The following is a 15,995-nucleotide window of genomic DNA, read 5'->3' as shown; positions in this document are numbered from 1 at the left end:
TACACCTGTAGTTAGCATGAGGTGACCCTGAACAGTCTAAGAGGCGTCATAAATCATTGGGCAGCAAATGCACCATCATATACTGTATGTACAATATACATACATATATATGTACATGTTACTATAATTAATATAAATATAATTATATATGTACATTTGACGATAATTAAAGGTGAAAATGAAAACTGTCTTTTTAAAACGGATGGCATTTTCACTTCTCCACTCTGGACGGTCACTTGAAAGTTCAGTGGTCACCTGTGTTCACCTTGAGCCCGGTGCTGTAATGGTTGACTGAGTCAAACCTGTCATGCGCCTTTCTCATCTCCTGTGGGAAACACGTTATTTACAGTGAATGCTTCACAGGGTCTGACTTTGGAAGTCATGAGAACAACCCCCCCTCTCCATCACGCCACCAAGATTACCTCAATTAGATTAGTTTTTGTTTTCTGTGTCAAGCTTTAATTTTTTTCAAAGAACTAACTATTCTCTCCTAAAATATTTTAAATACATTTGGTTGTGAACTATACACAATAACTATTTTACTTTAAAAAATAAAAAAAATGAAGCAAAATAATTTCCCTTTATATCAATTGTCCTGTGACAATAAAGAAAATCACATAGCAGTTTGCATGTAGTTTAAAAAAGGAGTTTGAGCTGGTCTAACTTGTTATATCAAAACAATGTGTTTCTAACTCTGTCAACGCTTTGAGCTGAATCACAAAAAATGCTAGTAATGACTGAAAAACTATTCTTTGTTTGTTTTTCCTAATCATACAGAAAATTTGAACAGAAGCCGATGGGTTTTAGGCAGTTTTCTCTCACAACAGATATGCATTTTGCAACAGAACGGCATTTTTTTTCTTTGTTATCACTGAGGTTAATTCTCCGTCTCGCATTTCTCATTTTCTCTGCTGTTCTCCATTTTTCTGCGTTATCCGTCCCAAATATCTCAATCAATGAAGAGCTCAACAGCAATTGGCTTTCCTTTTTATCTATTTATGCTACAGGTGTCACACTCCAGGTCTCCAGGGCCAGTATCCTGCATGTTTTCGACCCTTCTCTCTTAAACACGCCTGATTCCAATGATTAGTATCGGTTTCAAGCTCCTGTAGAGCTTAATGATGACATTATGTCATGACAATATATCAATCATGAGAATCAGATGTCTTGGGGAGAGAAACCTGGAAAACATGCAGGATACAGGCCCTCCCTCCGGGACCGGGGAAATGACAATTATCTTGTTTTCAAATGTTAGGCATAAAAGTTAAACGTAAAAACAAATGCAGCAATCAAAAAGCAGATACCTGAAAAGGAGATGAACAAAGTACTCGTAGTTAGTTACGGTGCCTACCGCTGCAGGCTTCCAAATAGTGTCGAGGGAGTGACTGTGGGAGTGTCCTCTTATCTTCACTCACCTTCACTGGAGCTTGGCCTTCAGTTTGTCAGGAACTCCTAGAGAGGACATTTCGGTTGAGTGATTGAACTCTTGAACAGTTATTAAGACAATATTAAAATTGGCAGAAGCTAAATCTCCAGGATGGGCTGCATTCAAAGCTACAGGGAATTCTGCGATCGGCCTAAAAATACAAATGTTCGTCTTAGTCTTCCAGCAGTGTGTATAGTGTGGCAAACAGCCATGATCATCTTGTTTGGGGTTTTTATTCGCTATGACGAAGAGTCCAATCCACACTGGATCGAACACAGGAAAGAATCCAATATATCAAGCGACATTGAGAATGACTTCTACTTCAGATATCCAAGTAAGTGACCCTCTTTTGCCTTCTGTCTCTACTCTAATCCAACCATTGTTGGATGTTATTTTTTAAAAAGTACTGAAGAATAATACTGTCAATAGTGTGCCTCTATTTGACTTTTAGAAGCGATTTTCAAAATACGCCTCAGGATGGGATGAAATCAAATGATCTGTATATAATGAGTTGAAAGTGCTGACATCCACAGGTGATTATTTCCCTTGTGGTCAGCTAGCATTGTCACCAAGTGGTTTCGCCCCAGTAGAATGTCCCTCTCTCTCTCTCTCTCCAAAAAAAAAAAAAAAAAAAATCTTTCATATGCTTTTGTGTTGCGCTCAATAAGAACCTTTTGTATTGTTGCTTCGTAACTGCTCACTATGTTGTCAATTTTTGTATTATTGAGGCCAATGAAGTCTGTTTCCCTCAAATATACTGTATGTGAAGACCACACTAATCTGTTTGTCACAATGTCTCCTGATGTTTTACAGTGACAACATACATTATTGTGCCAGTACATGTGTCAAATGGTCTGTGGTCATGTTTTTGTAAATGACACCGGCCGGGTGATGCTGGTATCCACCAGAAAGACACCACAAGGGCTTATTGGGAATTTCCTGACTCTGTCCAGTTAAACATGTTTATTCATGTGCTTGTTTGTAGTGCCATCAATGCATCATGCCATAGCTTTTTTGTTTTGTTTTAATGTACAAAATACCACCAATGTACGAAGCTAAGGTAACAAGGATATGTGTTTTTTAAATAAAAAACAAAACAAATATTAGACAGACATAACTTTTTAGATGGTGTGTGAGTTTTGTGAATTGATATCACTCAATGAAAAGGAAAATTGATCCAAATTGCTTATGTGTTTGGTTTCAAATTCTACACTAGCAAATGAAAAATCACGAGTGAGCTATGATGTAATTTTCACTCAACAGTAAGTGGCGATTTGGGCGCCCCAAAAGATGGATAAAAGGGTGGCTTTTGCTGCTTAATTCATATTCTACAAACGTAATACTAAGCAGAATGCTGTGTTTGTATGAGCGGTATTGTAAAGACAATTTTTGACTAAGCTTTCCCTCTAAAAGCCTTATTAACTGTTATGGCTCAGTAACAGAAGCCCCATCATACAAGTGTAAAGACATTTGCCATTATTGTGTCTTTGAGTGCATAAACCATGCCCTCAAGACTTTTTTTTTTTATGTCTAGGCTTTCAGGATGTCCACGTGATGATCTTTGTGGGCTTTGGCTTCCTGATGACTTTCCTCAAGCGCTACAGTTTTGGCGCAGTGGGTTTCAATTTCCTCATCGCAGCGTTTGGCCTCCAGTGGGCATTGCTAATGCAAGGCTGGTTCCACTCCCTGGACTACACTGATGGAAAGATCAAAATTGGTGTTGAAAAGTACGAGAGACTTCATATTCCTCTTCAGCCTTATTGTAAATATTGGATTCTACAATTGTATAAAAAAATGGGATGTTGATATTTGCATTTTGCAATGACTTAATACATGAATATCATTTTTGATTTCTTTCACCAACGACGTTTTACGTCAGAAGAAAAATTTATGCTGCAGAAACCATTCTAATCTTCCAATACATACAGTATACATTCGATTTTACCAATCGGTGTCAGATTAACTGATTAACTGCGATTAATTAATTACAGTCATAGTTAAAGTGCTTACACGTTAATCTAATATTTAATCTCTAACTACATGCTTATTGCATGATGATTACATCTGTTTTCGTGCATCGGATTCATGAGTTATTCGGGGTTCAAAAACAAAGGTCATTCAGGCATTGATTGCTGTCATTGTGCTATGAGATCAATTGATTACAAATCTTGATAAAAATCTTAATTAACCTTTTAATTTTTTAAAGCTCTTGACAGCAATAATCTAATCATGTTTCTCACTCCTGCAGTTCACTGGTTACCAGGTAAACTGAAAAGTGAAGCTCTTGAAAAATGAGGATGCTGTTGAAATCTTGTCTGATGCAAGCACAACTAAATTGACTATTGTTACTATTATTATTATTGTTTTTTTTTTTTTAAGCAAACTGTTCAATACTTGTAAAGACTCTTCATTTTTCCTTTTCAAGCTTAATTAATGCAGATTTCTGTGTGGCGGGCTGCTTGATCGCCTATGGAGCTGTGCTGGGTAAGGTCAGCCCAGTCCAGTTGCTGGTCTTGACTCTGTTTGGCATCACATTGTTTGCTGTGGAGGAATATATCATCCTCAGTGTCATACACGTAAGTAGGGGACCTCATGTACGGGTTTGTCAAGACAACCTAAAAAGCATTTCGCCCTCGAGAGGTTTGGAGTTTGAATTTCCGCTCCCGTTGAATTGAAGGCTCGAGATGCGGGAGGCTCCATGGTGATCCACACGTTTGGCGCTTATTACGGACTTGCGATCTCCTGGATGCTCTATAGACCCAACCTGGACCAGAGCAGTCGTCTGCAGGGCTCTGTCTACCACTCTGATGTCTTTGCTATGATAGGTAAGCCGGCATCGTGACAACATTGCTTTGACATGGTGTCTGACTCGTTGCCAATATTTTTTGGGTAGGAACTCTCTTCTTGTGGATGTTCTGGCCCAGTTTCAATTCAGCTATTGCTGACCATGGGGACGGGCAGCACAGAGCTGCCATCAACACCTACCTGGCCTTGGCTTCAACAGTACTCACCACTGTGGCTTTTTCAAGTCTCTTCCAGAAGCATGGCAAACTCGATATGGTGACGGTTGCTGATAGACCTGCTGAGAATGTACTTGTGTTTGGTGATCCGTATGGACGCATGTTTATTCCTCTGCACAGGTTCACATTCAAAACTCCACATTGGCTGGGGGTGTTGCAGTCGGAACTGCAGCAGAATTCATGCTGATGCCCTATGGGTCCCTGATAGTTGGCTTCTGCTGCGGTGTCATCTCCACATTGGGTTATATCTTTCTCACGGTATTCTTCATGTGCAATTTGAGCTAGATTAGCTTTCTTTAGTTTGCAAACACACCCAAATAGTGCGCAACACTACGTCAGAGGCCTGATGAGGTAGATGAAATTTACTAATCCATTCCTTTGCACCCAGCCATTTATGGAAAAACACCTGAAGATTCAGGATACGTGTGGAATCCACAATCTGCACGCCATGCCTGGGCTCATAGGAGGCATTGTGGGTGCTATTACTGCGGCAGCTGCATCCGACTCGGTGTATGGTAAAGAAGGGTGAGAAGAATGTCACGATCGATGGATTATCTACTACTATAAGGGAGGCTTTTGACTGACCACATTTTCATATTTTTTACTTGAAAGGCTGACCAACACCTTTGACTTTGAGGGGGATTTTGAAACGATGATACCTACAAGGCAGGGTGGTCACCAGGCAGCTGGCATCTGTGTGGCAGTCTGCTTTGGTGTAGGTGGAGGCATACTGGTTGGTAAGTTACATACCAAAGCTCCAGGTCTTTAGATAGTTTTGTTGCATTTTTTTTTTTTAATGTCTGCATTCCTTAAAGGTTTTATTTTAAGATTTCCCATTTGGGGGGACCCAGCTGATGACAACTGCTTTGATGACGAACCCTACTGGGAGGTTAGTGACAATACCAATCAAGTGTCTTTGGCAAGTCACACTTAGCGAAGGACCGAATTTTCGGCCACCAAAAATTCTCGTCTATTTTTGGGAGATTTTTGAGATTAAAAACGAAGCAATAAAAAAAAAACAGATGTTGTGATGACACAAACACCAGCAAGCATCTGCCTGTACCTCACACGAGCTCAGGGGAAAAGGAGTGGGTTTGGATTGCTAATAAACTAATATAATGCATTTTATTGGGTCAAGAAAAGATCACTGGTGAGCTACCACACCTTTCTTGGAACTATGGGTGAGGCCAAAAAATAAAAAAAGATCTACCAAGGAAGACAAAAAACAACACATCCCACGCCGTGTTGCAAAGGCTAACTTCAAAATGCAATGTGATGCTTTTATTTTTAAGTTAGCCTTTGTAGGTGTGGCGGCGGAGTGGCTAGCTTTAGATGTCTTATTTTTCAGGTACAAGTAGAAGTTGTCATAATACGTCCCCCTGATTTTGCACTAAAAAATTGTCTACAGTTGCCTGAAGATGAGGAGAGTATTCCACCAGTCCTGCAGTACAACAATCACATGCTCAACAAAGATGTGTAAGTGTTTCAATTTGTAAGCCTGTCACATACTGTGTCCTCTAAATAAATATTAACTATTGTAATATTGTCTTCACATTTTAAAAAATAATAGCAGTGCATAGTTTGCAATTGTCCATGGAGAAAATGTCACCATTGCGCAACAACGAGCAGATTCAGCTTCCTACGTCTACAAATGAGACATTTAGAAGAAGAGCAACTTATTTAGCAACTTATTTACTTATACTGTATATATATATATATATATATATATATATATATATATATATATATATATATATATATATATATATATATATATATATATATATATATATATATATGCAGCCCATTTGAGGAAAACAGTGGAGTCAACATATTCCTTGAGCCTCTATTGAAGTGCTTCGATGATGATACATAAAAAAAGACTAATGAAGTATATAATCAGTATTATAGGGCTTCAATTGAGTTGCATTGATAACATTAAAAACAGCCGGCCAAACTTAGATTTAGGTCTTAAAATGTTGCTCATACATTAAAATAGATAAGCTTAAGAGTAACATCGTGTTTCAAAACTATTTTAAGTCTTATTTTTATTTGCCAAATATTAGCAAAGGTTAATCAACAAACCCCCCCCCAAATAATATCAATATATAAAGACTATTACGTAATTTGCCTCACGCATACATAACATTTCAAGGTTGGCGCTGCGTGTTGATGCTTTGGTTAACCTCTTGGGGGCAGCACTTATTCACTTTACCTCCAGTTTTTAAAGGAGCTGAACAGTTCACGCACTAATACATGCATGCGACGTGACCTTGAAGATGCAACGTTTGCTAATGACACCGCAGCGTGAGACATACGTAACATATGATTTTATATTAGATAAGGACATTTTGTTGTGAATTGGTCGTTTCGTAAATATGTTATTCGTTTTGCTTCTTATTTATTCATACATTTGTTAATTTTTAGAACCGAGTCCAATTTCACCATGGAGCAGAACTGACCCAACATCTTGAATATGAGGATTTGTTTTGCTTTCTTGGTATTTTTTTCGAATCTGTGACACAGAAATTTTTATTTCATATTTTCCACTCCTAAAGAAATATTTATTATCATCCAGAGAGGACAATGTATATTTCTTTCCTACAGAAATTGACGCCAAGTGATAAATCAAACTCAAATGTGTAAATACAAGTCATGTTGGGTTGTATTTGTCCACAAAATCGAATTCAATATTTACACAATGTCAATTCGGAAGCAAGATACAAGGTTATTGTATATGCTGAGCTGTTGATTCGTAATGTGAGAATTCCAAATTTCCTTCTGGAATTATTATGACTAAAATGTTTTACGTGGATGAAACGTAAAATCAGAATTGTTGACTGAAGCTCTTTTTGTATTGTTCTCTTGTGGTCATTGTTGTTCTGAATGCATGAAAATTGATCCTGAAACACATCATCACGTTCAAAATATGAAGTGCTGTATAGACCCAAAATACAGTAACATTTTCCTATTGCACACAGATGTTTTTATGTTGACTTAGTTGAGTAAGTGTATGCGTGCGTGCGTGCGTGTGTGTTATGCTGTGGAGTGAGGGCATTTCTAGTGAGATTTTTCTTTTCAGATTTGTGAGATTTTTTTGCCTGTATAAAACTTATAAGAATAGCTAATAATTTACTGGACAGATTCTGTTGGTTGTGTGTTGATGGTATGTAAATAAAACATTTGAAAATTGCCTGCTGACTTGGCTCTTTAGATTGATAATGCCAGACAGTGTTAAAAAAAGTACTGCAATGAATTGTACTGAGAGCTTTGTTAGTATTTGGTTACTTTAGGTGAAAGGAAGCCTCAAAATCTTTGTAAAGACATTTTTTCTTACGGCTCATTTATTTTGCTTTTCATTGGAATCGTATCTATGTTCTAAATCAGTGGATGAGATATGTCCACTAGATGTCGCAATTAAATGCCCATTATACGTTCAGCATACACAAAAAGGGCACTACCTCGAGTTAAACCGTCTTCAGCGAGCCCTTTCCCCAAAGGTCAGACAGACCACAAAGGAAGGTCTGAGCCTTGCTGATTGAAGGTCACACTATGGTGACCAAGTATGCACTTGACTTTTCATTGTGACCTCAGTTCAAAGGGGAGGGAGTTATAGAGGTCAAAGTCAGTGTTTCATTACATCAGCCTGACCAAACATTACTAGTCAACTAAAAACAATCATTCCGTGATTTTAAATGTATCCATAGATAGGAAGCAGCACACTTCACATCCAGTTAACGCAATCAGAGAGTGGACCCAAGAGTACACAAAGACAGGCAAGTGTGACAAGAAACAGGTTTATTGAAGGCAAGGAAAAGGGACTACCGGTATGCAAATGTGGATGAGTCCAACACAAAAGTACAGCAGACAAGGAGCAGGCAGCCCCAGCCAGGGCAGCAAGTCCAAACAGGGGTGGGCCGAACTGTGGTCAAACAGAGCAGAGCAGAGCAGATATTCTGTCAGGTACAGGCAAGGTTGGAGTCCAGGCAGGCAGGTACACGAGAGAGCTTAGCATGAAGACAAATGGAAGCAGGACAAGTATGCCTATATACAGAGGGAGTGCCTGATTTCACCTGGTGGTTATTGGACTGAATGGAATGTGGTCAGCCAGGTAGATGAAGTAGACTGAACTGGCTGACTGTGACATCAGTATTAACAAAAAGCGGTCTTAAGGGGTGAGTCTACACTCAGGGGTCACAAACTTGGTGCCGTGGGCAATCCCCAAGTAGCCTTTTTTATAATATCATAAAAAATAATTGAATATTATAATTATACATACAGTATATTACATTTACATTACATATTACACTTGATATACATATTTACTACTACTGTTCCTTAATTATGAAAAATCATGAATGTAATTGGTGTCTTCACATAAACTAATCACCCTTTATATTACTCCATACTAAAGAAGTAGCTATCAGTTTCAAAAAGACTGCATGGTCTCTGGTCTACATGTACCCAGGTTTCTTGCCAACTGGAAACAAATGTCTGCGTTCTCCCCAGTCTTCCACATGGCCACATGGGTTTGCTGGTCTCATTTTTCTCTCATTAAAAACGTAGGCGTCTAAAAACTCCAGCCAAAGTGGAGATTTGCTAAATTCTCCGTTTGCATATAGAGTAACAATCATAAATGGATTTTTTCTGTACAGTATGTCAATGGTGTATGCACGGCACTCACACACATACCTCAAGCAAGCAGCTCTCACCTTTGTTTACTGCGGGTATATGTCTCACCTGCTCTGCGCCTGACACAAAATCACACAGCTCCATGTTGGACAAAATTGTGATTGTAGCAGGAAATAATAAAATACGCTCCTGCTTTCTTTCTGGCTTCTTATTTTCTGTTTCTTTTTTTTAAGTTTTGACTTGTTTATTGCAAATTGTGACTTAGTTATTTTAAGTTGCGTTTGTAAAAATAAAGCTGTAAATAAAATCTTCTGTACATCTGCCTCCGCTCCAGCTTGACTCTTGTTTATGTTCCAACTACCGAAAAGCAAAAATCCAGAAGTAATTTAAGGTGCTGTTTATATTATAGCTGGCCTCCTTAAAGGTGCAGGTGCACCATGCCACGGGGCCTCATCATACCCAAGTTGAGCGTCCTTTGGGATCAAAACAGCTGTGGGTAGATGTGACTTGAGCATGATGAGAACCTAAGGTGAGAACAAAAACAATGAGGAGGCAAAGAGGCACAGAAAGGTGGTGGGGGGATGGAGAACAAGGGCTTGCTTTCATTGCAGACTGCCTGTCATCCAGGCTCTAGCGTGATGTTTGATTGACAGGTGGGCAGGGTTAAGGAGAGGGTGGGAAAGTGGGTGCGGAACAAGGGCTCCAGAATGGAACGTGGACAAAACATACTTCCAAACAAGGGGCCACTGGGACGCTCATTAATGATAAAGAACACGCCAGTAAAAGTGTGTTTACACTGTGTGCCAACTATAGTGTTTGCAGGTTCAGATTAGTTTGTAATCCCTCAACTCATGCCTATGAAATGTACAGAAAGGCAGAAATGCATCGTGGGGGGTCGAGGGAGGGCACCTGCTTCTGCTGTTTGGAATAATATCACAAAAAAAGCAGAACAGTGAAATGTTTGGGTTCTGTACCACGTTGCCGGTCAACCACTGAGATTTTTCCATCGGGAATTGAATCAAAATGAAATGCTATACTTTCCTTTTTTCTGTATTGAACTATATCAAGATACGTATCAAATGAATTTCCTTAAATGAATCAAAACTCCATTAATTTATTAAAAAACACACAGTTCAACATTATAGAAGAGAATAAAAAGTGAAGTTTGTTTGACGAAGTGAAATTAAGCAGAAAGTCTCTCTCACTTTTGAGTGTTTCGCAAACTTCGACTACATCAATGACTGTTGACTGCAGTCTCATGTCCCAGTGCTCCCGTTTGCCTGCGTTCCTGCACTCCTGATGCATATTTTTTGCCAGGGATGCTTGCTTTCTAACCAATGTGAGTCCATCGGACGTAACATTTTTTATAGGAGTGTGCTTCACATAAGAGATTCTCATTTACTACTATTTAAATCGATTTAAAATGTCACTTTTTTTTCTTTTCTTGAAATAGAAATCAGCTTCTTGTCCGCTTGTGTGCTTTTTTTTTTTTTTGTGCTGTCTGCTTCCATACTACGTGGGAGCCTCACTGTTCAATGATGTCACCGCTTAGCCCGCTCTGCATATTCAAGCCGGTATACCACGCACAATGACAATGGAGGAAATTCAAATGTCTAATTGAAAGCAGTATTGTTGTGTTCTATAAACTTGTGACACACGATTGTGAGTGCAATGTTTCGTACTAATATTTCTGCCAACATCCTACTAAATAGGTCAATAACATGAACAGTCCCTGCCTGTCTCTCCACTACTTTTCTCTCACGCGTAAGCGAATTTAATTAGCTAACCAGGAAGAAATACTTGATTCATACAGAACAGAAAGCAAATGGTCCATAATCAACGCAACACAAAACATCAGTATGTTCACAAAATAAAAATCGAGCAAAATAAAATACAAAACGATGTATGCAAACTCCAAATTAATGCACATGTTACTCACATACAAGTAAAATAAATGAACAAATATTACAATTGTGACTATTAATGCTCCTGATATGCTCAGATGAACAAACTGGCACACGTTTCATGGCTTTGCTCACACAAATTAGCTGCTCACTTGCAAAAGTTTATTTTCATATCTAGTTTGTCATAAATATACTGAGAATTAAATTGATCAGTTTTTCACATCATGATTTGGTACTGCAGTTTTGTTTTTTTCCTATTTTATGCTATAGAAGGTATACACCTTATAGCTAGCTTCAGAGAGTAGCAGTTGTCCACATGTTATTTTTTGGGGAAAAAGGCATGTTCTTTACAAATCCAATTAGTAAATGAGAGACTCTAAAATCATTATCGAATTGTGAGACAGTAAAAGATTCGCACAACTTTTTTGCCATAAAAAATCATTATCCATTTACTCTTTTATTCAGCAAAACATCACCACTTATTTTTACAACTTCCTCCGCCATGTTTGTTTTGATCTCGCAGGTCACGTCTCATTTTTACCTGAGGTCTCGTTCTTGTGAGATTTCCGCAGGAACTTGCTATGGGGGGAAAAAAACAAACAAAAAACTAATAAATGTGATAGCTCTAGGCCCAAAACAACATTAACACAGCATTTTTTTTTAGTATCAATGGCAAGTCAAGTAATACACAATCAAGTAAAGATGATCCAGAAAATAAAAAGCAAAAACAAAACGCTTTGGAAGATAGAGAAGAGGACCAAAACAGACATGTCGAAGCCAAACAAACCAATACTCAAAGTAAAAAGCAAACTTTTGTACCAAATGTACTAAGTTAATTCACTGGTTACTGTTACGTTGTAACACCAAGAACTCGACAGTGGACCACCACAGACCAGACACAGACGAGTGCCAACTCAATATGAAGGTTTTATTAAACAAAGGTAGCACGCAACGCGTGAAAAGGGAATAACATAAACTGGGCAAAGTGGCAACTCAAATACCGCGATCTAAACACGTGTGTAAAGTCCAACTAAAAGTGACATAGAAACACCTATGTAGTTGACGGCGGAACGCCAGTAATCCGACAAGGGAGGGAAGGCCACCACCTGGAGGAAGCCGTTAAAACGGAAAGTAACAAACAAAAGCAGACACGAGCAAAAACGCACATACAAAGTAGCAACAGAAATACTCACAACACCAGATGCAATAGCATACGAGGGAACTTGAAAACCAGACCAAATTCCAGTATACTCCAACGGCTTCCTCCAGCTCCAGTCGCATTTAAATAACCCGGTGATTGGTGATGGTAGTCAGGTGCGCGGCTGGTGGCTCTGCCCTCCCGTCAGGGACACACCTGCTCAAGAAGAGAGAGAGTGAGGTGGAGGAGCAAGAACGTAAAGTAACAATACGAAGATGATGATAGATGCTACATGTAACTTCATCCTACTATTTTAATCAATTTTACTATGACATTTGTTAATATCTGTTGTTGGTTTTGCTCACTTTTTGTAAATGCAGTTTGAACCTTAGAATTACTTTGCTCTTTTCATTGCTCAATTTTTGAGACTCCAAACATTTCTGTTTGGAACTATAACTTTTTAGGATTGGGAGGCCAGTGGACCCAGCAGTTTCCTGAGGCAATGGGAGCACTGCATGTCCCCATATTTATTTATTTATTTATTTATTTATTTATCTGGGTAAGGTTATTCAGAGCAGATTCTTATGCATTGCTTACCTAAAACGGCAAAACAAAAGGAACTTTTTAATACAATAATATTGTGATAATCAAGGTGGTTTTTTAATATGTTGGCATCATTTGGGGCAGGAAAGTAGTATTGCAGCCTTTAGGAACGTATGAGTGGCAGCATGCATGGTGAGCAGAAAGCAGTAATAGAGATTGGTTTTGCCAATGCATGCTTTCAATATAAACTCTTAGTGCAAATGAAGAGAGGGCCAATGAAGCAAAGACTCCAGTTCACAGTGGTGGGCCTTTAGGGCAGCACCAGCATTTCTCTGATAAAACCTTAAGAGAGCTAAAGTTCATTTAAAGTTCATCTTTTGAGCGGCTGACTAAGCCATAGCCACAGGTTTGTCCAACTTTTGACATAAAAATGTACTAAAAACATTGGTCAAATAATGACTTTGTCTATATCAAGTGTATTATTGACTTGAGCTGGTCCATTATGTTTATTAACTAATAATGGTCCCTTGTTCAATATAGTCATGAAACATCCTTTGAATTCACTTTACATTTACAGGTTTTAACAGCAGTTGCTAATTCATTCAGGGATGCTTATTCTAACTAACAAAATGAGTAGTAAAAGGCCTTAATGAAAGCCTCTGCAAGTCCATAAAAGTGCTCATAAACTATTTAAACGGTGTTCTCAAACTCACCCCCCAACACACACACACACACACACACACACGCACAAACATCCACAACAAAGTTTGCCATTAATGCGGCACCGACGTTTGCAGCTGTTGTTGCCTTGATGATTATAAGTGTACTGTATGTTTGTGTAGGTGTATATTTTTAATCAGTGCGGCTCATGACGCCTGACATACCATAATTCTGAAGTCACACAAAGTAGAAGCAAAATACTCTGTGTCTCCATATCTCAGCCATGGCTTCTTCAAAATCAGCCATAAAGAGAATGTGCATGTTCTTAATGCATATGCTGGGGAGTATGCAAAGTACCAGGAAGATAAGAAATAAGACTGGGTTACCAATTTTGTTCATGTTCTAAGGAACAATTGATCGAGCAAAGGTCATGTCTGTGTTTCATGCATTCAGAGGATCAGCCAACACTAGGCACTTTTCTCAAATAGGCAAAGCGACCTGGCTAAGCATCTACCTCAAACCAGAAATTTATGTTCTCAGGGCTGAGCAAATACTTTCTCAGACAACAACAAAAAATGAGGTAGGATCTGCATTCCACATCAGCTAGGTTATCCTGCACTGCATACTCTTTGAAAGGCATCCTAATCAGCGGCATCCCTGATTTGAGGTGGCATCTTTTCTGAAAGCAGATGGCAGAAAGTGAGAAAGGTCCGCAACCACTTGGGCTAGTTAAACAGCATGTCCTACTGTCCATAAACAGCTTTTTTATGGATGGTCCGATACGACTCACCTTATCTGTATTGACCCCTAAATGATTATGTCGTTTTGGGCTGTTTTGATCTGGAACCAGTCCGAGTCGATCTTCTGCTTTACTTTATGGGACATGCTAACAAGTGTCGTACTGTGTGTACTGCACTTGAGGTGAATTGAGGTGCCTAGCATTCAACAGCTTGCACAGTTAGACATCTCAAACATCTTTAGAAACACTCATTCAATGCACCAAACAGCAATGAGTGCTAGTGAGTCAACACATTGCAGGGAGTAATTGAATACATTTGATCATGTATTTGACGCATCAAAGTTGGCTCTGCCAGTGTTCATTGCTTTGAACTATAATTCATTAAATGTTTCCACACACTTTTGTGATTTTCTTCACTTACTCTGAGTAAACGTTGGTTTGGAAACATTGCTTGAGGAGACAAAAATATTTGTACTGTAAATATGGTGTTTTTTGACGTTATTGCCAAGCAAAGTACATCAACGTGTTATTAATAACCCCCCCCCCCCACACACACACACACACACACGCACACACACACACCCACACACACACACACAAGAAAAAAACAATAATCTGATCGTATTAGCCTTTGTGCTGACAGATCCTCTAGGCAGCAAGATTGGTATGGGAATCGAACATAAAGAAGTGGAATCACGCTAGTTTTGAAACACGTTTGTGCAATTGACTATTAAATGAAAGGGGGTTATGTGATATGTTGGACTTTTAGTCAAGTTCTTCATCAAAGGGCCCTCAATTGGATGGTTGAGCAAGTTGTCTCCTGTGGTGTCTTCTGAGAAATGTGATAACGTCCTTGTGATAGTTTTGTAAACTATACATATCTAGATTAAATGGTAAATGCACTACACTTGATTAGCAGAATTGTTTGTTTGTCTTTTTTGTAAAAAAAAAAAAAAAAGGCAAAATATCCACCCATACATGTCTCGTGTACAAAGTAATCAGTTCTACTTTGGCTAAGCGAACCCCTTGTTTGCGGAATACTTGGTGCGGCCCAGATCGTGACGCTATATCTAGCAGCCTCCAATTAAATGGAGTCGGAGACTCTCAATATAAACCATTTTGTTTTCCCCTCACTGATTTTGTTGGCCGTCTGTTCCACGCACAAAAATGAATGAAACTCCAACCTGGGTGTGCCCCAGGTATCGCCTCACTCCACTAATTGTCAACAGGCTGTTTAAGTGTCCCGATCAGACCACAGTGGCGAAGAACAGCAGATTAAGCATGATCCTATTCGAGCCTTGCAAGCCCCTTGGTACGCTCCGTTACACCAGCATTTAAAAAGAGGAGGGGGTTCCATTCAGACCTGTGATATGAATCCCAGACGTATGGACCAGAACAGAGCTTTCGCCCCCCGGTTTCAGAGAAAAGACCCCTTTTTGGCAACCTCTAATTCTGGTTGCCACGGGCGTCTGGGTTCAATGGCGCGCTCCTGTTGTGAGGGGACAAAGCCTCTCAGTCATCCAGCCATGGTTGCTAGGGGAGGCCGAATGTATGGGGAGGGACGGGCTGCTGTTGTCCCAGACCAAATGTCTCTCTTAAGGCGGGCGAGAAGTAGTGATTGACAGGTGGCTATACGCTCCACTGCAGATCACCCAGGAGGTCTGAGGGAGGTGACATTGTATCTCTGACGGGATGGGTATGCGTACCTCAGTGAGTTATGCAGTGAGAGCAGACGGCGTATATGACAGGGTTATGTAAATACATTTTCAAAAGTAGCGTCAATTAATCTTTTTGATGGTGATGCTTGCCAATATTTATACATGCATATACAAATAGAGAGAGAGAGAGAGGGACAGAGAGAGAGAGAGAGAGAGAGCAAGACGGCAGGTTAACTTAGCACTAGCTAGGTGATACAACATAATGTGAATTTAGT

General features: G+C 39.3%; 1 protein-coding gene across 1 annotated transcript; it reads left to right on the top strand.

The window, feature by feature from the left end:
* Positions 1 to 1,434: 1,434 nt before the first annotated feature.
* On the top strand, positions 1,435 to 7,639 carry rhcgb (Rh family C glycoprotein b). The gene is made up of 11 exons (XM_088417701.1): positions 1,435 to 1,760; positions 2,961 to 3,153; positions 3,852 to 4,002; positions 4,104 to 4,251; positions 4,320 to 4,486; positions 4,567 to 4,704; positions 4,835 to 4,971; positions 5,059 to 5,183; positions 5,262 to 5,335; positions 5,855 to 5,922; positions 6,874 to 7,639. The coding sequence occupies exons 1-11, from the start codon at positions 1,538 to 1,540 to the stop codon at positions 6,905 to 6,907; spliced, it is 1,458 nt and encodes a 485-aa protein (XP_088273827.1). The 5' UTR covers positions 1,435 to 1,537; the 3' UTR covers positions 6,908 to 7,639.
* The last annotated feature ends 8,356 nt before the right edge of the window (positions 7,640 to 15,995 follow it).

The sequence above is a fragment of the Hippichthys cyanospilos genome, chromosome 6 (genome assembly GCF_059441005.1).
Source record: "Hippichthys cyanospilos isolate Australia breed blue-spotted pipefish chromosome 6, RoL_Hcya_1.0, whole genome shotgun sequence".
Classification (NCBI taxonomy): domain Eukaryota; kingdom Metazoa; phylum Chordata; class Actinopteri; order Syngnathiformes; family Syngnathidae; genus Hippichthys; species Hippichthys cyanospilos.
The sequence above is the reverse complement of the archived record's forward strand: the minus strand, read 5'-3'. Positions and strand labels throughout refer to the sequence as shown.

Bases quoted from the DNA above. Each gene is read 5' to 3' on its own strand.
- rhcgb (XM_088417701.1), top strand. From the start codon at position 1,538: ATGGGCTGCATTCAAAGCTACAGGGAATTCTGCGATCGGCCTAAAAAT. The intron at 4,705-4,834 runs GTATTCTTCATG...CTTTGCACCCAG, and splicing joins TGGGTTATATCTTTCTCACG to CCATTTATGGAAAAACACCT. The intron at 4,972-5,058 runs GTGAGAAGAATG...TTTACTTGAAAG, and splicing joins TCGGTGTATGGTAAAGAAGG to GCTGACCAACACCTTTGACT.